Genomic DNA, 12,793 nt, shown 5'->3' with positions numbered 1-12,793 from the left:
ATGAGACTGTGAGGTACCCAATGATGTTCATTCCACTCGTGAACCACCTCCCTTCCAAAAAACATCTTCCCAAAAGAATCTGTTGAAAAACATACAATTGAATGTTTGTCTCCAATTCTGACAAATAATCTGCAAACAGATCTTGTTTATAATTGGACTTCAGTGTGGTATGGAGTTATAAAATTTTCTGATTACTGATCAGCAGTGTTCAGTATCCTTGCATTAACAAATTCTTGCCGAAAATATAGCAGATAGTCTCATCTATTGGTTCATAGCGCCATCTAATGATCTCACTAAATATTTCATCAAATAAATTTTGTGTGTGTTAGAATCGTCATACTAATTTGGAGAAAAGGATTAATGATTGTAATTTCACTGATGCAATAATTCCACAGAATGAATACAGAACTTGGAAGAGTGAGACATTGTAATCTGCAGGAGAATTCTTGGCATATCTGCACACAGCTCGGTTATGGGTTGGGTAGTTAGTGATGCTGATGTTCTGAAATGAGAATTTGCTTTTAGACAACAATTTGTGTGAAAACATTACCTGAAAAAGCATTTGAAGTAAATTCAAAAACAATTCTTAAGAGGATTACATAATATACCTAAAAAGGAGAGGCTTGCAAGACAACGTGGATTGTGCCAAATTAGATAAATCTTTCAACTGACCAATACAGGAACAATAGGTAAATTTCCTCTTTCTATGGTGTAGTTATTCTAAATCTCTGAGGGTGAGTGGTGCTGCTTCGGACAAGAAGAAATGGATGACATATGGGTGCAAAATGTAACATTTGAAGTTCTGCAAGAATTCCAGTGCCTAAATTGGATAAAATCACGCATGGAGATAAAATGACAAGAGTTAAACTGAGAGAGCGAGAATGATGAAATATTGGACAAACTTCCTCCAAAGTTAAGCCCAAATCCCAAGCAAAATTTACTTAAATCTCAAAGTAAAATCAGCAAATGTACAGTTAAGTCAGACCATATCAGTGGAGGTAGAGAAAAAGATAAACAATTCAAGTTTTTGGCCTATCGGTACTTCTCTTTCTGCAGATGCTGCACAACCCATTCAGTGTTACCATCACTTAGCTCAGAGTAATGACGTTGAAAGGGGACAGTGAAAGCTGAGGTGGATTGTGATGGGAGAGGAAAGGAAAAGACCTCCAGTTCACTCTGCGTTTGCGGGTTCGTTATCGGTCTCCGTTATTACGGGTCGTCGTCCTGCGCAGACTCCGATCTCGCGATGTTTCCCGGCTGATTCCGCGCATGTGCTGGGAGTCCCGGCGGCGGGGGAGTCCGAGGTGAGTGTGTGGTTGTCGGTGACTGGATTTGGGGTTGTGAACCAGCCCTAATTTTCCCATCATCTCCCCCCCCCCCACACACACACTCTTCCTCTAATCTCCTTCCCACTCCCCCGCTTACTCCTTCCTCCCCTCCCTCCTCCGTCATCCCTCTTTCCCTCCACTGTTACGGAGCATAATTTTTCAGGTGTGTCACTAAGAAAAGGCCTGTGTTAAAAGTAGAGTGACCGCTTATGTTCTCAGTAATCCTGAATATGCGCAGAGATCTTGGTTCAATGCTTACTCTTTTGCTGCCTGAGTGTAGTTTGCTTATTTTCCCCGTGACTGCTTGCGTTTCCTCCCAGACCCCAAAGTCAAAGGAACATTTATCAGAATGCGTGCATACGACCGAGAGATACTTTTTCCTATGACCATACTCAGCAAATTTATAGAGCAGTAACAACCAACTGTGCAAGTGCAAATGTAAATAACGAGCATGAAATATCAAGATAAAGAGCCTTAAACTGAGACGGTCGGTTGTGGGAACATCCGAAATAGAATGAGTGTAGTTATCCCCTTTTGTTCAAGAGCCTGATGGTTAAGGGGGAGCAACTATTCTTGAACTTGGTGGTGCGAGTCCTGAGGCACCTGTACCTTCTACTTAATGTCAGCAGCGAGAAAAGACATAGCCTGGGTGATGAGGATCTTTGACGATGGCAGTGTTTCAGATCAGTGGTTGGGAGGGCTTTACCCAATATGTACTGGGCCAAATCCACTACTTTTTGTAGGATTTCCCACTCAGACATCGGTGTTCCCACGCTAGGCTGTAATGCAGACAGTCAGCACACTTTCCACCACACATCTATAGAAGTTTGCCAAGGTTTTGGATGACACGCCGAATCTCCACAAACTCCTGAGGAAGTGGAGGCTCACTAAAAATATCTAGTGTTTAGGTGAATGATAGACTCTGACAAGAGTTGATGAGGATGTGGAGAAGATTTAAAAAAAAACACACAGGATTAATGTAAACATGTGCTTGATGGTGCAGATTTGATGGAGCCTGTTTCTGTGATGTATCTTCCTATGATTCTCTTGACTTCTCTTGGTCCAAAGACAGTGGAGATCCTGAATAGTTCAACAGTCAGTTAATTTTGTTCGTCTGTAAACCTGGCAGAGGTGCTCCTGAGAAGGTACTGGCATCTCTCCAACTAGCTCATACAACTGTCTTGTATGCAACCAGCCTGCCCAAGCCAAGCCCTGGGACCTAACTCTAAATGTTGGGTTCAAAACTGGAATCAGTCCTAGTATTATCAGTCCTTTAGCTCGGCTTGGGCTGGACCAAGATGGCACTTCACGAAGTTCACTACTCTGAGATATCATAAGAGCTAATTCATTTTATTGTCATCTGACTGTACATATACACAACCAAGTGAAAGAACGTTTCTCCAGACCATGGTGCACCTGTTAATAAAATATGATTCAAAGTGCATGTAGTTTGCAGCACAGGTAAACAATATAGTAAACAATTGACCTTGTTTTTGGGAACATGCAATTGGCATGGGAAGTTGTTCTTGTTTCACTACGGAACCTAGCAACGTGATCTGAGTCTAACATGACCCAATCATGTGTTGGCTTCAGTTTGATATCAAAGGACTAAGTCCCTGAGTTTTGTTTATGTTGATTGTGTTAGACCTCACGGTTCTCTACACAAATTCCAAGTCAGCCAGTTGCTGATCTTTAGCAAAGTGAAAGAGCGTGTAGTTAGCAGCATTATTGAGCCACGGGTACTTGCCAGTAACCTCATAGGCCAGATGGCCTAATTCTGCTCCTATACCTTATGGTCTTATGATCTCATCATTGCTGTGCTTGAAGTTGCATTTTTATGTTTAAAATTAAGTAGGTAAAAGTGGGAATGTGTATGCCTTGCACATGGACTTTCCCTTTGTAAACTGTTGGTTTCACAGATCCATTAGAGATCAGCCGGAAAAATAATTTAAAACTGGATATTTAAATTGTTGATGTTCCTTTAAATTGAAACATGCTGTTCTTTTGTTTATTCCATGTATTAATATTAAAATAGTTTGGCATGGTCTAGAAGGGTCTGTTTGTGTGGTATGGTACTCTGTGACCAAGAGCTCAAATGGTGCACTCTAAATAAATGAACTAGTACAAGTGGGACATTATGCAGAGTAAACAGGAGATGAAATTTCTGTGCAGTATTTTCATTTACTGGAATTGTGTTTATTACAGCTGTGTTGTCATTTTTTAAATATTTTATTTAAACTAATATCTTTGCCACTTATATATAACAGGTCATCTCAATCTTTCCAATTTTTGAAGACCACTTCAGCCATACTGAACTTCTACTCATTAGTTGAACTGCCTGGTTTAGGAGTACTTGAAACTCTCATTTGTTTGTACAATAACTTGGAGCTCTTTTTATTCGTATTGGAAGTTTGTGCAACTCTGCCAACATGTCATATATGTTACCCCATCTTCACAATGGTTGGCAAGTTGACCAGGCCATTCTGTCAGAGGAAGATCGTGTTGTTGTCATTCGTTTTGGTCATGACTGGGATCCAACTTGCATGAAGATGGATGAAGTGTTGTACAGTATTGCTGAAAAGGTGAGTATTTGAAAGTATCATGGGATGCAGCAAAATTTTGTATTAATATTATTTAAATAGAATACCAGAAAAATGATCAGCCAAGGCTACATTTAATCAAAGTATGGCAACATAGGGGTGAAAATACTTGACCAGTGTCCAAAGATTAGATTGTTGACCTGGAGACATTAGTTGAAATCTCGCTAAGACAGCTGGCGACTTAAATTCAGATAATTAGGTAAACTGGCAATAAAAATCCGCAAGCAAAGGAAAACTGCTGGAGGAAATCAGTAGATCAAGCTGCATCTGTAGAAGGAAATGAAGGTCTCAACCTGAAATGTTAACCGTCCATTTTCCTCTACAGGTGCAGCCTGATCTGTTGAATTCCTCCAGCAGTTTTTTTTTAACTCTAGATTCCACCATTTCATGTCTAATAATTATCTGATCAATGATTGCAATGAAACTGCGGAGACAGCTTAAAAAAATCCTTTGATTTTGTTAATCTCTCTGAGTAAAGGAAATCCATCATTTTTACTCTCCTTGGTCGACTTGTAACTGGAGATCCACCAATGTGCTTGATTTGTAAAACTCTTCTGAAATGTCTGATACAACTACAAGCAGATTGTAAATATTAGTGTTCTTTGTGGAATATTGTTGTTTACAAATAAAAATCTATGTCCTTTTGTCTTGAATTTACTGTTTTTGAACTTATGTAAAGATCCAATCCTCATTTTTCCTGGATTTGCAAAGAACAGCCAGAAACAGTCTTACTAATTTTCCACACTGACTTGAAGTCATGGTCAATCATATTTTACAGCTCCATCTCATTTTTTTTTCCTCAATCCATCAGGAAAATGCTCTGGTCTCCATTTATGGTCTCCCACTTTGAAGCGCTGTGCAGTAAACGTCATTGCGTGTACAGCCATTGCACCCTGCTTCAGTTGAAATCAGCATTATGCTATGCTTTACAATCCTAACTTTAAATATTGAATAAGTTTCAGCAAAAAAAATCATGCAAAACATAATTGCTACTTGGAGATGGTATCAAGTGTATAAGTTATATCTTTGTTATAAGCTATAATAAAATTGAAATCACCATTTTTCATTTCTGTTTTGTGTATTAACTCTTAAGAAAAACAATAATTGATTCTTGTAAAATATTTTTTGATATCATATAAATGTTGTAATCAATGTTGTTTTTAGGTGAAAAATTTTGCTGTTATTTACCTTGTGGATATCACCGAGGTACCAGACTTCAACAAGATGTACGAGTTATATGATCCATGCACTGTTATGTTTTTCTTCCGGTATGTAAAATCATAGTTCTAAGTCAGAGTAGCACAAATTGTCACAACCTTTCAACTACCTTTTATAAGATTTGTAGTTTGGTAATTGATTAGAGTAAGTTCTGCATTTTGTAAAGAAGAGTAATGCTGTTGTCATCAAACATCATCAAGTCTGGTGCTTCACTAGTCTAGTTTGTGATTACAATGCAACTTCCTAAATTTTGCAGAAGGTAGAAAATCCCTAAGTGAAGCTGCTCACATTATCTTCGTTCTGCCGCTGGTATTCTGGTGCATTGTTGTGCTTTCTGAGTCTAGAAAACTGCATATTAGGTTGCTTATTCAGATTATGGTGTTCTTCCCCTTATGTATTTATTGTTTTTTAACTTAACTTTTGCATTCATAGCCAGGCTGGATTGTTTATAAGTGCAGTCTGTAGCAGATCACTATTGTAAGAACATTACAGCCTTAGGTAAAACAGATAACTTGGTTGTCCTCCACACTGAAGAAATGTTTCATCCCTGATTAACGTATACCTTCAGCTGTGTCATTAAAGGGTTTCTGTTCCTTCTGCTAACTGACCTGCTGACCTCTTCTACTATTTTACTTGTTGCTCCTTTCCATCGCAATTTACTGAATACCTTTTTGCCTTTTTATCTTTAAATACCTTTTTCCAATAATTGGTCTTATAGTAGGCATTGATATTACTTTCCATTATTCCTGATAAAATACCAGTGATCTGATTGGTTGCCATCAGCAACCTTACTGCGCAGATGTTTTGCCCCATATTTCTGTTACCTCAAGGCACCATAAGAAATGGCTGTGGGAATAGGCCATGTGACCCCCCCCACCCCCTTTAATTTACTGCACCACTCATTGAGAGTCTGACTGCTACTTTAATCATTACTTTCCCCATACCTCCTTTAATATCCAGACATTTATGAGTCTTTTTTGAATACAATTAATGCTGAAGCTCTGCAGCCCATGGGGGAAGAGTTTTCTGAAGATATTTGTGAGGTTTTTCCTCATTTCAGTTCCAAATGGACTGTCCCAATTGTTTTTAATCTTAGCCGATAGTTCCTTGGGAGGGATTTATGCACTCAGCATTTTCTTCCAACAAGTTAATGCATAATTTGTACTTCTGCACTGCTAGCTTCTGTTAATTCATGATACTGTGGCTACCATATATAGTGTTACAAACACCCAACTTTTGGATAAGAACAAACTTCCTTCATAATATTAAATACAGAAATCAAACATAGTACACACATTTGTTCCTACAAATGCAGAAATATTTACTACTCTCTCCAGTGTTGTTTCTTATCAGTCTTATGTGTTTTTGATACCATTCATTACAATACTGTGAAGGTATGCCTGATCATATCAAGTGATTTTTGTGTCTTCTGACTTTTCAACTTTTGACATAATTGATTTGTAGATTTTTGACAAAATTGACATGGACATCTGTATAAACACAACCCATTTTTTTACCCAAGGGTGGCCTGAAATTGTTTTTACTAATTTGAAATTTGACTTCTAAAAGGGACTCGATGACAGTTTAGGGAATTTCTTGCCATAAATTTGACTTCCACAGATGGAAGAAAATTCTGTAAGATCAGAAGCTGACTAGCAGACTTGTACTAGGCATTCAGATTAATTGCAATCTATTCACTAGAACTGTTAACAAAAGTGCCAATATCCTTTAGTTTTTCGTGAACATACCTGAGTTCATGCTAAGTTAGGCACATGGACAGAAACAAAAGGAATAGCATTGGCAAATAAACCACTGAAACAGAATATTGTACCATCTGGTTTTAATACTAAAGGAGATTTGCAGTAGCAGGCCAAACATTTATTTTTGAACAAATGATGTAAAAAGGTGGGTTATTATCAAATACTAGTGTTGACTGATGAGTAATTATCAGTATCCTCACTAACACCCTGCTTCATGTAGATTCATGGTTTTACTATCAGCAGAAATAATTTATCTTAAGATTTTCCCCAGATATTTGTGTTTCATCTCAACTATTTTTAGATGAATAATAAAATTGCTTGCTTGCCATTTATTTTTGACTGTAATTGAAATTGTCTGCTGCATTGGCCAATTCTCCTACAATGGGCAGCACTGTACCAAAACCTCTGCACTACATTTAAAGGTCAGTTAGCACAGATACTTTCTGGAGTGCACCAGTATGACAAATAAGTTACTCAGGTTGCTCAAAGGAAAACATCATAAGTCAGGAACAACAATTAGCAAAATCAGCAAATAATATGATTATGGTGTTGCATTACATGATAGCATTTGACATGAATTACAGGTATGTGGATGAGAAATTGAATTGCCAAGGCATAGAAGTATCTGGTCCAAGTGCCAGTGAATGGGATTGTATAGATGGGTACTTGAGGGGCTGTTTCTGTGCTGCATGAATCGAAAAAGGCTGGACTTCCAGCTCTCCCAGTCATCACCTAAATTTGTGAATGTGCTATATATTCTGATCTATTTCTGAAGAAATAAGGGCCAGGGTTTGAGGTAAGATGCCTGCATTCACTCCTGCCTTCCAAGGAAGTACATACACATGTATATCCCATAGCAGGAACTTGAGGGTGATGCTGATTGAATCCATTTTTGCACGGCCATTTGTCAAGCGGTGTCTTCTCTGCCATGCCGGGATCAGATGGTGGTAATGTGAACACCTTAAGAAAAATGCTGGACACATATTTTAACCAGTGGAGCTATGGCCCTTGACTTAGCTGGCTGGCATTCACAAAGATTTTTAAAAAACTATTTAAACTAGTAAAAACGTTCATAAGTAATGAATATATCAAACCTTTAAATCCAAGTAGTTCTAAAAGATCTAATTACCTAATGTGTTAATCTCCTTCCTTTGAGGCAAACCTCAAGGAGAGTTCATACTGTAAGTGTAGAACAGTAGATCCAAGTTACTCTTTCTACCAAGACTCCAGTGTTGGAATAGTAGATTGAGAGAACTATACAGCATGGAAACAGCTCTTGGCTCAAATTTGTCCATGCCAACCAAGGCGCCTTCCTGAGCCAGTCCCATTTACCTGCATTTGACCCATTACTTCCTGCCCACGTATCTTTTAAATTTTTAATTGTACCTACCTTCTCCATTTCCTCTGGCAGCTACTTCCATGCACCCACCAGTGAGAAAAACAGACCATAAGAAATAGGGGCAGAATTGGGCAGTTTGGTTGTCAAGTCTCCTCTGCTATTCAGTCATGGCTGATTTTCCTTCTCAACCTCTTTCTCCTGCCTTCTCCCAGTAACTTTTGACCCCCTTACTAATTATGAACCCATCATCCTCCACTTTAAATATACCCAATGATTTGGCCTTCACAGCCCTTTGTGGCAGTAAATTCAACAGATTCACCACCTCTGGCTGAAGAACTTCCTCCTCATCTCTGTTCTAAAGGGGTGACATATTCAGAGGCTGCACACTACGGTCCTAGACTCTCCCACCATGGGAAACATTCTTTCCATGACCACTCTATCTAGACCTTTCATCACTCGGTAGGTTTCAAGTGGGATTCTCTCCACCTCCATTCTACTAAACTTCAGTGAGAACAGGCCAAGAGCCATCAAACCCTTTAATTTCCAGGACCATTTTTGTGGATCTCCTCTGGACCCTGTCCAATCCCAGCACATCTTTTCATAGATATAGGGTCCAAAGCTGCTCACAATACTCCAAAGTGTGATTTGATATTTCCTCAGTGTTTCATGCTTGCTTTTATATTCTCGCACTCTGGAAATGAATGCTGACGTATTTGTCTTCCTTAATACCAATTCAACCTGCAAGTTGACCTTTAGGGAATCCTTCACTAGGACTCCCAAGTCCTATAGCCCCTTCCATTTCCTAATTTGCTCCCTGTTTGGAAAAGAATCTATACCTTTATTCTTTTACCAAAATGTATGACCATACACTTCCTTACACTGTATTCCATCTGCTATTTCTTTACCCATTTTCCGATTCTATCTAAGATATTTTGCATTCTTCCTACTTCCTCAACACTATTTGCCCCTCCACCAATCTTTGCATCATCTGGAAATTTGGTCACAAAGCTATTAATTTGATCATCCAGATCATTAACATATAGAATGACAAATAGACTGGCAGCCATTCAAAATGGCACCCTTTATTCCCACTCTTTGCCTCCTCCCAGTGAGCCAATCCTCTGTCCATGCTAGTAACATTTTCTGTAATACTATAGGTTCTTTTCTTATAAGGCACCTTGTCAAAGGCCTTCTGAAAATTCTAATAAACAACATCCACTGAGTCTGCTTTGTCTACCTGTTATTCATTCAAAGAATTTCAGCAGATTTTGTCAGGCATGATTTCCCTGTGGGGATGATTTCTTGTCCTCCCGAACCATTCCAGAATCTAGTGATACTTGAAAGATCACTGCTTGTGTCTCCACAGTCTCTTCAGCTACCTCTTTCAGAATCCTGGGGTACAGTCCATCTGGTCCAGGTAACCTTTCTACCTTAAGGCCTTTCAGTTTCCCAAGCACCCTTTCCTTAGTAATAGCGATTATACTCACCTCTGCAACCTGACACTGTCGAATTTTTGGTATGCTCCTAGTATCTTCCACAGTGAAGACTGATTCAAAATACTTACTTAGTTCATCCGCTATTTCTTTGTTCCCGTCACTACTTCTCTAGTGTCATTTCCAACTCACCCCTTAAGTCCCCTTTCAATCTTTCCCCTTGAGCGTTTTCCCTCTAGTTTTAATCACCCCTGTCCTGGATTAAAAGGCTGTGACTATTCACTTTATCTATGCTTATCATGTTTTTCTAAGCACCAATAAGACTATTCACTTTATCTATGCTTATCATGTTTTTCTAAGCACCAATAAGGCTCCCCCACCCCCGGCCTTCTTTGTCTTAAGGAAAACCATCCCAGTCTATCCAGGTTCTCCTTATAACTCAAAGGAAAAATCATCAACAAATGGTTCACTATAATTTAAGAACTTTCTTGTTCACATGTTGACCATGAAGTTGTGAGTGGAGGGAAATCTTGGCTATAAGACACACAACTGTTGACATTTGCCTTCAAAATTTGGAATTACTTTTCATATTGTCCTGCCATGTTAGTTAAGGCACTGATCCAGTAGAGGGCAGACTTGGCACAAGTTCCATTTGCCTGGCAATCCTGCTTTATATCTTGTTTGAGAGCAGTCTATGATTACTGGTCCTCTGTTTTTAATGCATTCTCGTGGCTTTCAATCACCAGTGCAACACCTTTCTGGTTAATAATACTGTACACACAATCTACAAGGAAAGTACTATCTACAACCTTTGTAACATGCGACTGAAAATCAGATAAGTTGAAGATGTTGAGAAATAACTAACTATAAACTTACCTGCCCATCACCTCCCTCTTGTGTTCCTTCCCCTTCCCTTTCTTCCATGGCCTTCGGTCCTGTCCAATCAGATTCCTCCTTCTTTAGCCCTTTATCTCTTTCACCACTCGACTTCCCGGCTTTTTACTTCACCCTTCCCTCTTTCCCGGTTTCACCTATCACCTACCACCTTGTATTCCACCCCTTCCCCACATTCTTACTCTGACCTCATCATTTTTTTTTCTCCATTCCTGGCAGAGTCTTGGCCAAAATGTCGACTGTTTACTCTTTTCCATAGATGCTGCCTGGCCTGCTGAGTTCCAGATTTTGTGTGTGTTAACTATAAACTTTTTCGTCCATTCACTTCTGTGCTATGCTATGTCAGAGCACAATTGTTATCTCTGTTTTGAAATATTGAGCAATTCAATGATGCTTTGGCATTTTTAATGTTAATTATAATACATGGGTACTAAAATAAAACTTTACTTCATTTTTTATCATTTCCCTTCTGCAACCTTTAAATCCTTTGACTCTGCTTACTAATTTGTACTAATAGTTTGCTCGTGACTTCTGGAAGCTTTATTGCAGTCAAACTTGATGCTTATCCTATAGTAATGTGTGCATTTCCAGTACGCTAAATGGACAAGTGGAATCTCAGTTGTTTCTCCCTTGGCTGGTAAGTAAGAAAACAGTGCTTTGTGCATTACCTGAGCTGAGATTTTCAGACTCTATACTTTGTGATTCAAATGTGAATTATGTGCTCCATGCCTTCTTAGTGGATTGTCTGAGCACTTGTAGCTCATTTTAGTAACTGGGGAATTTAAATGAAGTAAAGTAGCAATTTGCTTTTCTGTCACAAACTTGCCTCAGCAAAAAGCTTTTTAACTTTTTATCTATTTTTTGCTCTTTTCAGAAATAAGCACATCATGATTGACTTGGGTACTGGCAACAACAACAAAATTAATTGGCCAATGGAAGACAAGCAGGAGATGATTGATATCGTTGAAACAGTTTACAGAGGAGCTCGCAAGGGACGGGGTCTTGTGGTATCGCCAAAAGACTACTCCACAAAATACAGATATTGAAGTATTGTGCAAGTACAAATGAACATTTTGCCATATGCTTCATCCTGGATTACTACCATTGTAAATAAAATACCAGCCTTTCAACTTTATTTCCGTTTAAACATTTGCACTGAATACCGTCATTATTTTATATTATATAATGCAAAACGTGTACTGTAAATGAATGGAAAATTGTGGTTGTTTTCTGCTGTCCTTAAAAGAAAGTTTGGAATATTTGCCATCCTAACTTTTACATATATGTGACCCAACTGTGTGGTAATAAATTATATTTTTAATTTAGAAAATTTGAATCATTACAGTTTGTGCCTTTTTGACATCCAAGTAAAAATAGAACAGCTCATGACTAATGGGAGGTTGTTTATTATGTTGCTGTCTTAGCAAGATTGGAAAGGCATAAGTCAACATCTTTTTGGAATAGCAGTTGTGTTATTTGTGTTTACAAGACAAGATTTTTTGGTTATCTGCCACATGGTAGCTGACTTTCTGAAGATATAAATTATAAACTACTTCTGAATAAAAAATGTTATTATTTGTATCATTTGCTCTGGATGCCTGTTGTTTATATTGCCAAGAGGTAATCTCACCAAAAAGTTATGGTGGGCTTAGGAAAAATTTGAAGTGTAGTTATTATAAATGTTGACATGTAATCATATTTTTAAAATTGCATCGTTTAGTTTTAGGAATATGCCCAAGCTTAGAATATATAATGTTGGTTTTCCTATTAAAACTGCATGCTGAACATTTTTTTCTGCAATGGATATTTCTAGAGAGATGTAATGCTGGTTCATACCATTGTAGAATTACACAATGGCCCTAACAATCTCAGAATATATTTTCTGTAATGAAGGAATCTTACTGGAAAGAGAAAATTACCTAGTAATATTGGTCATGTCTGCACTTATGAAATAGCTAATTGCAAACAATCACAACGTTGTCAAATTCAGTGTCTTTCTTTTAAAAATGAAAGTGGTATAAAAACTGATTAGAATTGAGGCAAATGCAATGTTAGCATTCAAGAGGACTGCAATATAAAAGAAAGGATGTAATGCTGAAGCTTTATAACCTGTTGGTCAGACCATATTTTGAATATTGTGAGCACATCTAAGGAAGGATGTGCTGGCATTGGAGAAGGTCCAGAGGAAGTTTATGAGAATGATCCTGGGAATGAAAGGGTT

General features: G+C 38.3%; 1 protein-coding gene across 2 annotated transcripts; it reads left to right on the top strand.

Moving 5' to 3' along the window:
• Positions 1–1,262: 1,262 nt before the first annotated feature.
• txnl4a (thioredoxin-like 4A) lies at positions 1,263–12,213 on the top strand. Of its 2 annotated transcripts, none has more exons than XM_072261765.1 (4): positions 1,263–1,304; positions 3,596–3,910; positions 5,093–5,196; positions 11,447–12,213. In XM_072261765.1, the coding sequence occupies exons 2-4, from the start codon at positions 3,758–3,760 to the stop codon at positions 11,616–11,618; spliced, it is 429 nt and encodes a 142-aa protein (XP_072117866.1). In that variant the 5' UTR covers positions 1,263–1,304; positions 3,596–3,757; the 3' UTR covers positions 11,619–12,213. The 2 variants fall into 2 exon arrangements, with proteins under 2 accessions (XP_072117866.1, XP_072117876.1); XM_072261775.1 differs by lacking the exon at positions 1,263–1,304 and adding an exon at positions 1,336–1,491.
• Positions 12,214–12,793: the final 580 nt, after the last annotated feature.

Source organism: Mobula birostris, chromosome 1, assembly GCF_030028105.1.
Source record: "Mobula birostris isolate sMobBir1 chromosome 1, sMobBir1.hap1, whole genome shotgun sequence".
NCBI lineage: Eukaryota > Metazoa > Chordata > Chondrichthyes > Myliobatiformes > Myliobatidae > Mobula > Mobula birostris.
Note: the sequence above shows the minus strand (reverse complement) of the source record. Positions and strands in the feature narration are given on the sequence as shown.

Bases quoted from the DNA above. Each gene is read 5' to 3' on its own strand.
- txnl4a (XM_072261765.1), top strand. From the start codon at position 3,758: ATGTCATATATGTTACCCCATCTTCACAATGGTTGGCAAGTTGACCAG. The intron at 3,911-5,092 runs GTGAGTATTTGA...TGTTGTTTTTAG, and splicing joins TGTACAGTATTGCTGAAAAG to GTGAAAAATTTTGCTGTTAT. The intron at 5,197-11,446 runs GTATGTAAAATC...TGCTCTTTTCAG, and splicing joins ACTGTTATGTTTTTCTTCCG to AAATAAGCACATCATGATTG.